This window comes from Aythya marila (assembly GCF_965140915.1).
Source record: "Aythya marila genome assembly, chromosome: 6".
Classification (NCBI taxonomy): domain Eukaryota; kingdom Metazoa; phylum Chordata; class Aves; order Anseriformes; family Anatidae; genus Aythya; species Aythya marila.
In genome coordinates this window covers 24,143,643-24,156,658 of record NC_139047.1, presented here as the reverse complement: position 1 = coordinate 24,156,658, position 13,016 = coordinate 24,143,643, and the positions used below count along the sequence as shown (strand labels likewise).

Genomic DNA, 13,016 nt, shown 5'->3' with positions numbered 1-13,016 from the left:
GAATTTAAATACTTTTTTTTTTTTTTTTCCTTAGAAACAACAGCAAAATTTCATGTGCCACACAAAAATGACCTGTGTAGTTGACACTACAGTCCAATTAATTACTTTATTCTTTACCTCTTCCAGGCTATCCCAAAGCATTCTTAACAAAGCTTGGGACAGAAATGGGACTGGAATTGTCACATATACACGTTGACTCCACTCTCATGACTGTCTCCCTTTGTTGGATTGTGCTCAAAACCCAAATTCAGCAGATTACCTCACTCTTCTTGGAGCAGTTGGTATGGACGTTGGACTTACAGAAGTTAAAATTCAATACTACTTTCAAATAAAAAGTTACAGTTTTTAACAAGTGTAACTGTGAGTGGTGGGGAAACAGTGTTTGGTGTTGGAATCTAGCTAGGTAATGCCACCAGTAGGATCAGACTTAAAAGGTCCCCAAAGTAGCGTGGAGAGGAAGCCACCTCTGTTACTGCTGAAGGGCACTGATACTTGCTGCAGCATGAACTGCTCCAGTATTCCAAGAACTGGTGTTAACAAAGGTGATGTTCATTGTGATTTGCTCCTTATTATGGGAAATGTGAAGAAATCACTCAAGCAGGTTTAGCCAGCAAAGACAAATCTCTCTACACAATTACTTGGGATCTGGGATCTTCCTTGCTGTCTACTTCTCAGACTATGAAACTTGAGTGGACAAACTGCTTCTATGACATACAAATTCTAGAAGAGTTTTTAATTTGGTGTTTTATTATATGCAACACTCCTTAAGTAAAGAGCTTGTAAGAAATATTATCATTACTTATTTTCTGTTGTACCACTCTCACCTTTTAAGGACCTGCGTATTTCACCTTGCCAGCTTTTGCTTCCACAACACTGCAAATTAATAAATGACTACATATTTACATATTAGAAATTTTATAGTTCGTTTAAATTCTTATAGTGCTGATTGACACATCTCAGTAAAAATCAAAGACTCTTATTAAAGAAAAATCTTTCCTCCTATTTCTTCTTAGCTTCTCCTCCTCTAAGAGGACATTAAAAATCTGCTCGCATCTCATTGCCCTGAAAACTTTTTGCAGCAGTTATTTCTTGCTTTGATAAAACTAATTTTGTAAGCATGAGTAGGACACAAATAAGATGGTGTAACATCCTCCCCATTGAGACAAAAGTGAATGAAAATGTAAGAATAACATGCTCAGGCATCTTGACACCATGGCTGCTTTATGCAGATTGTAACTGTCTTTGGCCAGGACAAATATCCTCCTTCAAAAGGAGTAACTGGAAGAAGAAAACTGGCTTAATTTGTGTAGTAACAAATAATTTGCAATCTTTTGTCAGCCTTCTTGTGAGTTTTAAAGACTAGAATTTATTGTAGCTTTTCTTTAATCTATGCTATAATCATAGCTTAAATCTTGCTTTGCTTTTTCTCTGAAACAGCTTGTAAATATTTAATTAAAACATGTGAGCTTTCATACCATCAAACTTATTTTGAATCTGAGGACCAGTAGTGTGGAGAGTACTAAGATTTTCAGGCCAAGCCTTAAAAGCATTCTAAATCACTGAAGTCACTATTTAGTCTAACTTTCCTTTTTTGAAGTTAGAGTGCCAGTTGGCTTTTTTTAAATTTCTTTCTAGTATGCATTGTCTTCATACCTTCTCATTGCCCAGTTACCAGTAATGAAAATAAGCTCAGAACTTCTACACAGCACAACATACGCATGGTTAGCAGACCAACTTTGAAACATGTTCATTCAAGTAACTAACCATGGAAAGAAAAACTTCAAACTGCTAAAGCGATACCTGTATCCAACAAAGAAACATAAGAGAAAAGGCCAGCACCAGGTTCTACCAGCTTCTAGGGAAAATAAAACACAACCACAAACATTGCAGGAAAAGAGGTGTTAAATTCAGGTTCTTATAGTGCTGTTCCATTTCCAAAGATGCTTTCCCTGAAAAACTGTGAGCCATGAAAAAACCACCATTTCAGTGCTGTTATGTGTGCAAGAGGAACATAACAGTAGTAGTAACCCAACCTCTCTGTATCTCAACTTCAAATCTTTCCTGATCCATGTCGAGATCTGGAAATACCTATCAAGGAGAGTAAAGGACTGGAACGATTCTCTGCTCTGCTCCCATTCCTGTGTAAGCCAACTTGCATGACTCAGACCAGACTTTATTTATGCCCAGTAGATATTTGACACCTCAACAACTATTCTCTGTATTCTAGTGCTTTGCTAACTGTTCTGGTTTGCCAGCTCTAAATAATGCCTAATTCTTCTCTTTTATATTAACTGAAGCCTCTTACTGCTTCTGTTTCTTAGCACCAGTGTGTTTTGTGTTTATGCACTGGTACTATATTCAAGATAAAAAAAAGCAACAAACAATCATCTATAAAAATAATGACCTTAAACAGAACTGTAAAGCAAAACAGAACTCTGAAGGGTTTGGACTCTCCACTTATTCTTTCAAATACAATTTTCTAAAGTGAAAATTGAGTCTTACTCAATGATGAGTGAAAAAGGGCTACTTCATGTGTTTTGCAGGATCTACCATATACTGTAAATCCCGTACAATGTCTGCATTTGTTTATCCCCACACATTAATTTTAATTCTCCAATGCTGCTGCAGAGCTGCTCTGTAGTTAGCTCTTCCCTGGCATTTACCTGTGGAATCTCTCGCCTGCTTATGGTACCTTGCAACTGATCTTCAGGGAAGAAAACAATTCAATAAAGCAAAGTTTAAGCCTTCTGCCCTTAAGTCCTTAAATTCCCCTTTAAAAATAGCAATAAAAAAAAAAATACGTGAAGAGAATTATCTGGCCAAGGTGGATTTTTTTTTTTTTTAAAAGTTCAAAGCAGTTCCACTTTCATCAGTTAAATTCCCACTTTATTACTGAATTATATTGGATCTAAACTCAGCTTGGCTTAAAAACAATGCAGCTGAAAAAGAAGTCCTGTCCACCCATTTCTTTGATGTTGACACTTTGCACTCCTTCACCATAAGCCACAAAGAGTTAACTTTTGAAAACTGAAAATCAAAAACAAGGGAAATAACTATGCATCTTATTTTATACATGTCAAATTATTATTAAATCAAAAATTCTCCCAATTTTATCACATTTGCAGTTGACTTCAAATGCATCTCTTAATGCTGTTCTTTCTACTTTAGAAAAGCACAGAAAACAATTGCTTCCTTTTACCATTTAATAGAAAAAAATACTGCCAACAGTACATTAATTTATTAGAGTTATCAAAGTTTGTGCTAAGAATTAGATTTTGCAGTTAAAGGGTATAAACCTAAGTCATCAGTTTTTAAAAAATGGATTTATGCCAGTTATTTGAAGTTATACACATCAAGGGAAGCAGCACCAATATTTTAATGAGGAACAAATTCCATTCATAATTTAAACAGCTAGGAACTCAATTCATACAAAAAAATACAAATACTACTATCAGTACCATACTTATTAATGCACCTCAGAAAAAACCTAAATTATCTGAAGAAGCACATCCTATTTTGTTTCCTCATAGTCATTGTTTCATAATGGTATTTTGCAGAGTTCTTTGTAACCTAGCTATGTTGGCATCCAACGCTGCTAAGCCATTCTTAAAGTCCTCTTCATCTCGAGAAGTAAATGTTGAAAAAGAGGATGCACTCCACTCAGACTTCCCTGATATACCATCAAATGAAATAAAACTAGTATCAGTTGCTTCATTGCCTCGCTTCTTAGGAAACTCTTTCTGAAATGGCATTGGAACATGTGGCTGAATTTGGCCTGGTTTGTCTGTGCAGTCTTTTGCAACTCCACTTGGAGCACCTTTTGGCTTCACTTGGACTTTGTCTCCTGGCTTCACCTTACCCCCTGTAACTTCAAGTGTGTTTTCCATAGTCTTTTTCACACTGTACTCAGTGCTTAATTTATCCAGAATAGTTGGATCCTTTGACATTTCACATCTATTCTGCTGCAAAGAGTTTGACAGCTCACAGTTGAAGTCTAACATCTTACAAGCCCCTCTAGTATGGTGTAGTCCATCAGTTCTCCCCGAGACAACCTGTTTTTTAGAGGCACTGCTAGTCAATGGAATGTAAACAGTCTCATCCAACTTGCTTTGTTCATCTATTAAAGTCCCAGAATCACTAACTGTTTCTGCATCTTGCTTCAGTAAGGTTGGCAATATTCTGGAAGCTGATGTTCTTTCTTCTGAGAATATATGGTTTATGTTATTTTCTTCAGCAGCAAACTTTTCATAGGCTAGATTTAGCATTTGCAATTCTCCGTTTTTATTTGAAAACTGAAGTTCTGTATCTGTCAAAATATGATCCATTTCTAATTTTTTAAGGTAAGTCATTACTGAACTACTCCCAGGAAATGGATCAGGCTGCATCCGTTTCTCATAGTCTTCCAAAAGGGACTTTGAGAGACCTTTTTCAGATCTGGGTTTAATATTGTCTGCTGTGAGGTCTGACAGAAGTTTGGCCATACTGCACTGCAAAGTTCTATTAAGAAAAGATAAATGCAGCAGGTTAACTATGTTTTTGGCAACTATTTTTCAAAAACTTTTATATAAAAATGAAAACAGATTTATCAGATGACAGCAAAATTACAATTCTTTCTACATACAGAAAATACTAATATAGATATGAACCAATTGCAGAGAATTAAATTGAAGAAACTTGCCTCAGAGAAATGAACACACTGAAGTTATTCAGATTATTCCTGATTTACCTGTTTTGAGTACTGCAAAGTAAATAGATGTCAAGAAACTATTATAAAGCATATAGAAACAACTATTGAAATCAGAGGAAGTTTTTCCAAAATATTCTCTTCTAAAGAAAAAAAAAAAAAAAATCAATTTTTCTAATTTTCTGTTTTCTGTATCAAAAACTGAACACTTAATCCTACTATATATATTATCCAGGATATTTATATAAACAGGCAATAATGAGACATCATTATACTACCATCTGGTGGTCAGTATTTAACAGCTACAGAAAAGCATAATGTATCTGAATGTCTACTAAAGATAGAAATAATGATTAAAAACACTCCACCATTTCAATCAATATCACCTAAAAACAAGACAGATGATCTTCCTCTGCACATCATGTCCACACAAATTTTATGTACACACCACTCTGGATGTTTACAAACATTTGTGAGCCTCTCAGCTTGTCACCAGATTCATAGAACACGATGAAATAAATTCACAGTAACATTTAAAAAAAAAAAAAAAAAAAAAAAAAAAAGGTGAATAATGCAATGTTCCTTCAGGGGATCTAAGAGTTCCTACCCTCATCCTTCATTAAAATTTAAGTATAATCTAATTCAAGTGTATGTACAATTAAATGAGGGACTGCTCATTCCCACAAGAAGAGCTCACTGTGGGAGACTGGAAGACTGATCTTTCTGGTAGTTTTTTTCATAAGAGTTTGATTTCTGATTTTCTAAGGGGAAAGAGAAATCCCTCCTTTAGGAAATTAACTTTTGAACTGAATAATTCTACAGCTTCAAGGAAAGTATCAGTAGGTTTTCAGGTCCATGCACTTCCCAAGCAGCTCCTTACTTGCAGTCTGCTACAAGAGTTAAGACTTTGCACAAGTTACGTCAGGTAACATTGCTCTTTAAAAGAGGACTAACATCACAGAACAAGATAACTGTTTTAATGAAGTTATAGCACTATAGTAGCAAATAGTATGCACCAAGAGAGGTTTTAGCCTACCTTAAAGATACTGATGTATTACTACAGATTACAATAACCTAAAGGATGGAGGAAAAAAAGTGATGTCAAGAGGCCAAAATAACACTTAGCCAACAGTACCTGGTTAACTCACGTAGCCTGTTAACTTCTGCATCACGCTGGCGTAATGTTATGCCCAAAATCTTATTTTCCTTCTCAGAAGCTTCCAGGTTAAATTGAAGGCTCTTCACGTTTGCTAATGCCTCTTCCACCTCTAAAATACCAAGAAGAATTTAGCTTTTTTTTTTTTCAAATTTTAAAAACCAAATGAAGAATAATTTTAAAATACTTACCGATCTTGAGCTTGGTGGAATGAATATCGTATTGCTGTTTGTTTTCAAGCAATTCCTTTTCTTTATCTTGAATATCTTTCGCAAGATGTTTATTTTCTTCCTTCTGATTTTCTATTACTTTAAGTAGCTCTTCATTTTTAGCCTGTAGCGACTCTAGGCCTTTCAGTGATTCTTTCAATTGAGTCTGGAGCATCATGTTCAAGGACTGCAAGGAAACTACTACCAAAAGTAAAATATATGAAGTTAAGTGTCTTGTGTGGTACAGTTTGGACTTATACACTGAACTGTTTTTAAGAAATGCTCATAATTTTGCTTACAGATAAAAATAATTTTTTTGAGGCAGGGAGATAAACTGCAAGCTTTCTTCTTAGTTGATTGTCATTATCATTGTAAGAGGATATAAGGTAAAGTAATCTGTTCTGGAGCTGAAACCTTCATGTCCCTGGAACCTAAACAGGCACAACAAGCCATACAAATGCAGTTGCGTGACTAGATCCTCAATTCTTAGCTTAGTTGTCACTAAAGGCCGTAGTATGTAGTGTTATTTTTTATTTATATATCTTTATTATGCTTATCTCTTTAAACAAAGCCTTAACAAAAATTCCCCTAATAAACATCATTATCTACTAGTACTTTACATTCATAGCTGCAGCTCTGTCCAGATGTCTTCTCATTTCTCTCTCGTTCCCTGAGTTGCTGGTTTAATATTCTTAGTCTCCTGTGAATTGTGAAAAAGTGCATATTCAGAAAGTTCAAAATAAGTCCCAAAACAATGCATTTTAAATTAGTTTGGTAAGAATAAAATGTCACAATATTTTAGAAATATGAGAAAGTTTTATTAGTGTTTTTTTCTTGCATTCCAATCTTTCTTCAACACAAAAGACCCTTTGCAAAGTCTGGTAAACATATTTCCCTCTGCTCTGAAGTGAAGTGTTACCCAGTTATGTAACTGAAAGCTCCTCTGAAATGAGCTTTATTTCTACATCTAAGAATACACTACAAAAGGAATAAAGAGCAAACTGATTATGTTAATACTGTAGTTTTCAGACAAGATGCTATGCTGATCCCACCTAGACGAAGTCCCAGTCGTGATGTAACTGATGCTAATAAAACACCAGTATTAACTGACACCTTGCTTCAGTGGCTACGCGTTAATTAAAACAAAGCCTTACCAACACACTTGGCAATATATAGTATAGACAAAGATAAAAGGGCCACAGCACTTAGAACACAACAATGCCAAAACATGCAATTTAGAACAGACCAATTAAGAATATCTTAGGTGCTTTTGCAGTAAACACAGAATCACCAAACAGTTACTAACCTACGCAGCTGTGCATTTTCACTTCTGAGAGGCTGTAGAGCTAGTGCTATTTCGGTTTGTACGTTCGTACTTCCCACTACAGCTGGGAGCAATGATATGCAGTCTTCTATTTCATTCATCAACCTTAACATCTCTGAATCATCTGCACAAGGTGGAAAAAAAGAAACAGAAAAACCTGTAATGGGACAGTCAAACTGATGCAATAGTAAGTAATCTACATTAAAAGAAAACCCAATTTATTCTGTCCACCCATCTCTATTTAAAACTTTAAAGCTTGACTATGAGAACTACACTTTTGGATCTTGGTAAATCCTATCTAAGTAACCTTGGTGGGGTTGCTGTTGCAATCTGTCTACACCGCTCTCTTTCTGAAGTGAAAACACTGTGTATGAAATGAGAACTATCTTTATCTTCGCTGTTACAACGATGTTAAAATACTCCCCAAAACAACTTAATTCTTCTCCACAGTGAAACATTAAGGACCTAAAGCTGTGGAAAACCAATCCAAAATATCACACAACTTCCTGAAAATGAAGTGCTTGCTCATTTTATGCAGTTTTTCTGTTATTTTTACATAATTGCTCTATGGCAAAGTGAGTGTGTCCTACCTTGATCTGTTATCAGTGCTCGGAGCTCTCCCAAGAGGTATTTCACTGTCTTAACTTTATGGGCTGTTTTTTCTGGGCTTTCTTGTTTCTGTTTTAGATCTTTCCTTACAAAACTTCTCTGGCAACTTGTATCTCTCACTGGGGCTACATCAAGTACATTCAAGTCGTCTTCTTCACTGAGTTCTTCAAAAGCATCTTCCTCCCTGTTCATTGAAACATTTTGTGGTGCTGGACAATGATTACAGTGCTTCTGATCAGTCCTGCCATTTGTCATTTCATGCGATTGTAACAGGGACAGGTGAGCCTGTATGCATCTTATTAGGTCTGCTTCTTTACGCTGCTGCTCATGGCTTGGGGTCATCTCTCTGCCAACAGACGATGGGGTGAACATAGGCACTGTAGAGTTATGTGATGCACCTGATGCTATACAGGGCATCACACCAGGAAGAGCACTGGCTGATTGTGTTTGTGGAGTAGTAGAATTAGAAACTACGGGGAAAGCCACAGTTCCCTTCATCTGTGCCATGCATTCATTGCCACTGCTTACAAGAACATCCTGCATGAAGATTATTCATATTGAACAGAAAATTAACATGGAGGTTTTTCAAATGTTTAAAAAACAACAACAAAAAGCTAGTCTCCCTCACTGTAGTCTTGATCATTCTTTGCATTTTATAAAAATAAATGCATCTCAAACTCCTTAATTGCATAAGTTTTCCAGCAGACTGAATAATTCACATGTAAATCTAGTTTACATTATCTTTACCTTAAATATAGATAACATAAAGCACAGTCATTCTCAGCTGTTGTTGAAGAAAAAAACCTCAGCAGCATTTCTGTTGCTGTTGCTTTTTGCTTTGTAAGTACACATTCCTTGAAAGCAAACCAGAATGGGAAAAAAAAGGACTTGACTAATTTTTAAGGAGTCAGAGTTAGCACTAACTATACATGGAATGCCTGCAGATGGAAAATAAGTCTACAGTCTCAAGGTGCAAGCCTTTAACATTTCCCAAGATGGCGGTTGGTACTCTCCATTAGTATTATTTTATGCCCTGAAACACACAAGCCTTTTAAAATATGGCTCTAAGATACAACACAGTATCTAAAGAAATACGCAACTTGATCATTGGTGGGAAAAAGGTACATATCAGATGATTTATTTAATCAGAAATTGTTTAGTGACCCTAATGCGCATGACTGCGAATATAATTATTAACACTAAAAAATAATACCCTGCACTTTTCATGCTCACTGTCTATTACAGAATCCACCACAGAGCGACAAACAGCCATTTGTAATGCCTCCAATGTCATTCATCCGTGTCTATGTATAAAACATTTTAAATAGAAGTATTTCCTGTCATTATTTATTCTGTTCATCAATATAGGTTGAAATATGTACATTTTTTTCTTAAGGAAAAAAAATTATGTAAACCCAATAAAAACCCCACAAATAAATGAAGAAATAAATAGTTATTGCTCATTTAAAATGCTTATTAATATTTCAAATCAAACTTTTACTTACTGATTGAGTAGATAAGGGATTAGCTGCACACTGTAGGGACAGATCTGCTGTGGAGGTAGGTAATCGATAATTAAAAGCTGGAACATTTTGATATCCTGAAGGAAAACAATGGTGTCATAGATCAGGGCAATACTGGACAAAACTCAGAGTAAAATAGCAAACCCACTATTAATAGCTCTACTAACCATGATCTGAGGTAGGAGTTACAGCAGGAATTTGGTTACTGTTCTGCGGTGGCTGGTCAGTTACCAGAGACATCTGAGTTTGCACATGTTCACATAGTTTCTGATGCATCACAGGAGACTGTTGACTACAAGGCATATGAATTGGTTGAACCAGCTGGTTCTGTTGTGCACTAGAAAGTTCTTTCTCCGTAGATGGTCTGGTAGATAGGGCAAGTTTCTTATTTGATATTTGCACTAGAGAAAAGGATCAAAGAACTCAGCTGAAGTTGAAGACCTACACAAACACATTGTGTCATCAGGCTCACTGGTAAGTTCCTTTCGCATATAAAATATCTTATGGCCTAAGATCCTAGTCAGATTTGATGAGCAGCGAATTAATTCATCTTAGGTTCCACCCCCCCCCCCCCCCCCGAGATAGAGCAAACTAACCCAGTTGGATAGACTGTTGTCCTTGAAAGAAGCAAAGGGATTTAATCCTATATAAAGTTCGAAAACACTACTTGTAACATCTCTGCTAAGCTGTTTCCTAAACTTTTAGGCTATTGGAAATAACCCATACCAAGCACTCTCCAAATATAATTTTTTTAATGTTGGGTATAATTAAAATTACATACTCTTCCAGTGCTGGAAAGACATGAACTAGGTGCCCATTTTCTATAATTGACAAAAGAGTCATCCTGCTATATACCAAGTTCACAGGTCCCGCCTGTCTACTGGATTAGAAATTGCACAAAAGAAATGGAGTGGAGAGAGGAAGAAATGCTAATAAAAACATGAATTACTTCAAATAACATTCTGTTTTGTATTTCCTAATAGCTAAACTCTTTATTATGCTGGTATTTGTAAACCCACCTAGCTTTCTTTTTTTTTATATGAAGCTCAAACATCTGAGAGTTTCCGTAATTGCTAAAATATTTATAGTTTCTAAAAGTAATGAGCAACGTCTATATCCTTTGCAGATCTAGCCCCGGATCAACCTACAACAAAATACAACTATCTGAAGCCTTATTACATCTCCTCGAAAGGTTCAACAGTCTCTCAGTATTGTTTGAGGGAAAAAAGCAAGCCCCCAAAAATCTGCTTACCAATTTCTTTTCGGATGTGCGCAGCAGTAGTATTTTTTTTCAGCCCTTTCTTATTGGATGCACTTGCTTTTGTTAGCAAAGGCTTGGAAGTAGATTTAACAGAAGTTGTTTTCCCAGGTTGTTTATGGTTAGTCTCCCTTCCTATTAATATTTGAAACAAAAGCTGGTCAACAAAACAAATCAAAACAGCATTACAAAAACTGAAGACTTAACAAATTTTCAATAGGTACAACCTGTAGCCTCATTTTGTAAGATATTCTTCAGTAAAGCTGCACAACGGTCAAGTCCATTATGAATAGAATCAACCTGCATAAAGAATACTGTGGTCAGAAAAAGAGCATCAGTAAAATAAGACACCATTTTAGAGAAGACTGTTCCCCACTATTACCTGAAAAAACAACTATTGATCATCAGCAAAAATGCTTGATTTCCCATGTATTAGTCTACAATTATTTGCAATTATTTGAAAATTAGCAAACATACAATTTTTGAGAAAACAAAACAAAACATATGTTGTTGCATGTATGTCCTTTTGTTGGAGTACATGCTTTGGTAATTACAAGCATGTGGGTTTTTTATTGCTACTTTAAGGTACAGTTTAGATATTATCTACAGCATATTTTTGGTTTGGAAATAATTGACTCAGCACTGCACAGAAAACATTGCTGCAGCATGCAACATACTCTTTCCGGCACAAAATCTAACAAATATGGCTATGGTTCTGGCAGCATATACAGCATCGTTATGTTTGCAAAACATATGTTGTGCCTTAATAAGCTCTGTCAATAGTCAAAATGCACACAAAGCCAACTTGCACGCATCTGCAACATGGAGTAGAAACGCTCTTGCTGGCTTTGCCGGAGCTGTTTCTAGTCGAGATGCAGTAGTATCTAAATTAACGTGTTGACTTTTTTTTTTGCATGTATTCCAGCTTACATTCTCTCTAGATAACATAGATGATTGTATTAAAAAGTCACTTGACTACCTGGTCATCAGAATCAGTGGAATAGAGAGAGTATCCAGCCTCCACGTCAGGGTGACGTTCTTTTCTTAATCCAAACCTGAAAGAGTTAAATTCACTGTTCATATTACCTCCTTAGCATGCAAACTAAGAAGTTACCTTTATTCGATAATAGCAAACTAAAAATTATTCTGTCAACATTTTTTTTTTTTTTTTTTGCTCAGAGAGGTTGTGGGTGCCCCATCCCTGCAGGTGTTCAAGACCAGGTTGGATGAGACCCTGAGCAACCTGATGCAGCGGGAGGCATCCCTGCCCATGGCAGGGGGTTGGAACTGGGTGGTCTTTGAGTTCTCTTCCAACTCAGGCTATTCAATATGATATGTATGTATATACAATATATGCATCTAATATATACATACACAATGTATACAGCATATAAACAAGTATCTTTCTCTTTTTGCAAACTCTACTGCTGCAGCAGAAGCATTGAACAGATAGTAACAACTTACGTCCAAGGAGAATTTAGTCTTAACACTTATATGAGACTAGTAACTATATGGATACAGTCTTTCATAAATGTAATGTATAGAGTTAAGGTCTTATTTCCCCAGTCAAGCCTTTTGCTCAGGTTAGCTCTGTATGTGCACAGGCTGCTCAGCCTTCAAGCCAGGCACCTTTATCGATGCACACACACAATTTCTGGCTGCTTGACAGCAGGTACAAGGCCCCCGGATGCTAACACCCACCCTCCAGCCCAGACACAGCCCCGACCCGAGCCTTACCGCCTCCTTCCAGCCGGCACCTTCGCTGCTCCCGCCTGCCTCACAGAGGACAGCACCTGCCGGGCACAGAAACCTTTCACTTTCACCAACACCCCCACAACGGGGAAGGGCTGCCCGACGGCAGCGCTCCCCGCAGGGCCCTCAGCAGGACACCCCCGCCCTTCTTCCCTCCCTCCCCGAGGGTCCCGAGCCCCGTGACGGGACAGCCCCGACCCCAGCTCCTTGCCCGCACCTTGCAGGGCCGCGCGGCACCCGCCTTCGCCATGGCCCCGGCCCCCGCCGCGGCCGTTGAGCCGAGGGGCGGGGCCTAAGGAGCGTTAGCCCCGCCCCGCCCCGTCCCGCCCCGCCGTTTAGTCGAGCGCGGGAAGGAGGGAGGGAGGGGTCTGTGCGGGGAGGGCCTGCGCGGGGATTGGTGGAGAAAGGAGCGAAAGAGCCAATGGGAAAGCGGAGATGGCCGTGGGGGTGTGGCCGCACCGCGGGCCCGCCCCTTGCTGAAGGGCTTCTTGTTCCCGCCCC

The 13,016-nt window shown here is 37.6% G+C and overlaps 1 protein-coding gene across 2 annotated transcripts; it reads right to left on the bottom strand.

Annotated features, from left to right (window-relative positions):
• Positions 1 to 3,139: 3,139 nt before the first annotated feature.
• On the bottom strand, positions 3,140 to 12,797 carry CCDC14 (coiled-coil domain containing 14). 2 transcript variants are annotated; one of them, XM_082764033.1, is made up of 13 exons: positions 12,733 to 12,797; positions 12,501 to 12,556; positions 11,743 to 11,818; positions 10,991 to 11,063; positions 10,758 to 10,898; positions 9,673 to 9,906; positions 9,488 to 9,582; positions 7,964 to 8,519; positions 7,356 to 7,497; positions 6,670 to 6,749; positions 6,032 to 6,250; positions 5,820 to 5,952; positions 3,140 to 4,497 (listed from the first exon to the last, which is right to left on the bottom strand). In XM_082764033.1, the coding sequence occupies exons 1-13, from the start codon at positions 12,763 to 12,765 to the stop codon at positions 3,531 to 3,533; spliced, it is 2,805 nt and encodes a 934-aa protein (XP_082620159.1). In that variant the 5' UTR covers positions 12,766 to 12,797; the 3' UTR covers positions 3,140 to 3,530. The 2 variants fall into 2 exon arrangements, with proteins under 2 accessions (XP_082620159.1, XP_082620160.1); XM_082764034.1 differs by having other exon boundaries at positions 6,032 to 6,247.
• Positions 12,798 to 13,016: the final 219 nt, after the last annotated feature.

Bases quoted from the DNA above. Each gene is read 5' to 3' on its own strand.
- CCDC14 (XM_082764033.1), bottom strand. From the start codon at position 12,765: ATGGCGAAGGCGGGTGCCGCGCGGCCCTGCAAG. The intron at 10,899-10,990 runs GTTGTACCTATT...AAATATTAATAG, and splicing joins CTTACAAAATGAGGCTACAG to GAAGGGAGACTAACCATAAA. The intron at 6,750-7,355 runs GTTAGTAACTGT...CACAATTCACAG, and splicing joins GAAAATGCACAGCTGCGTAG to GAGACTAAGAATATTAAACC.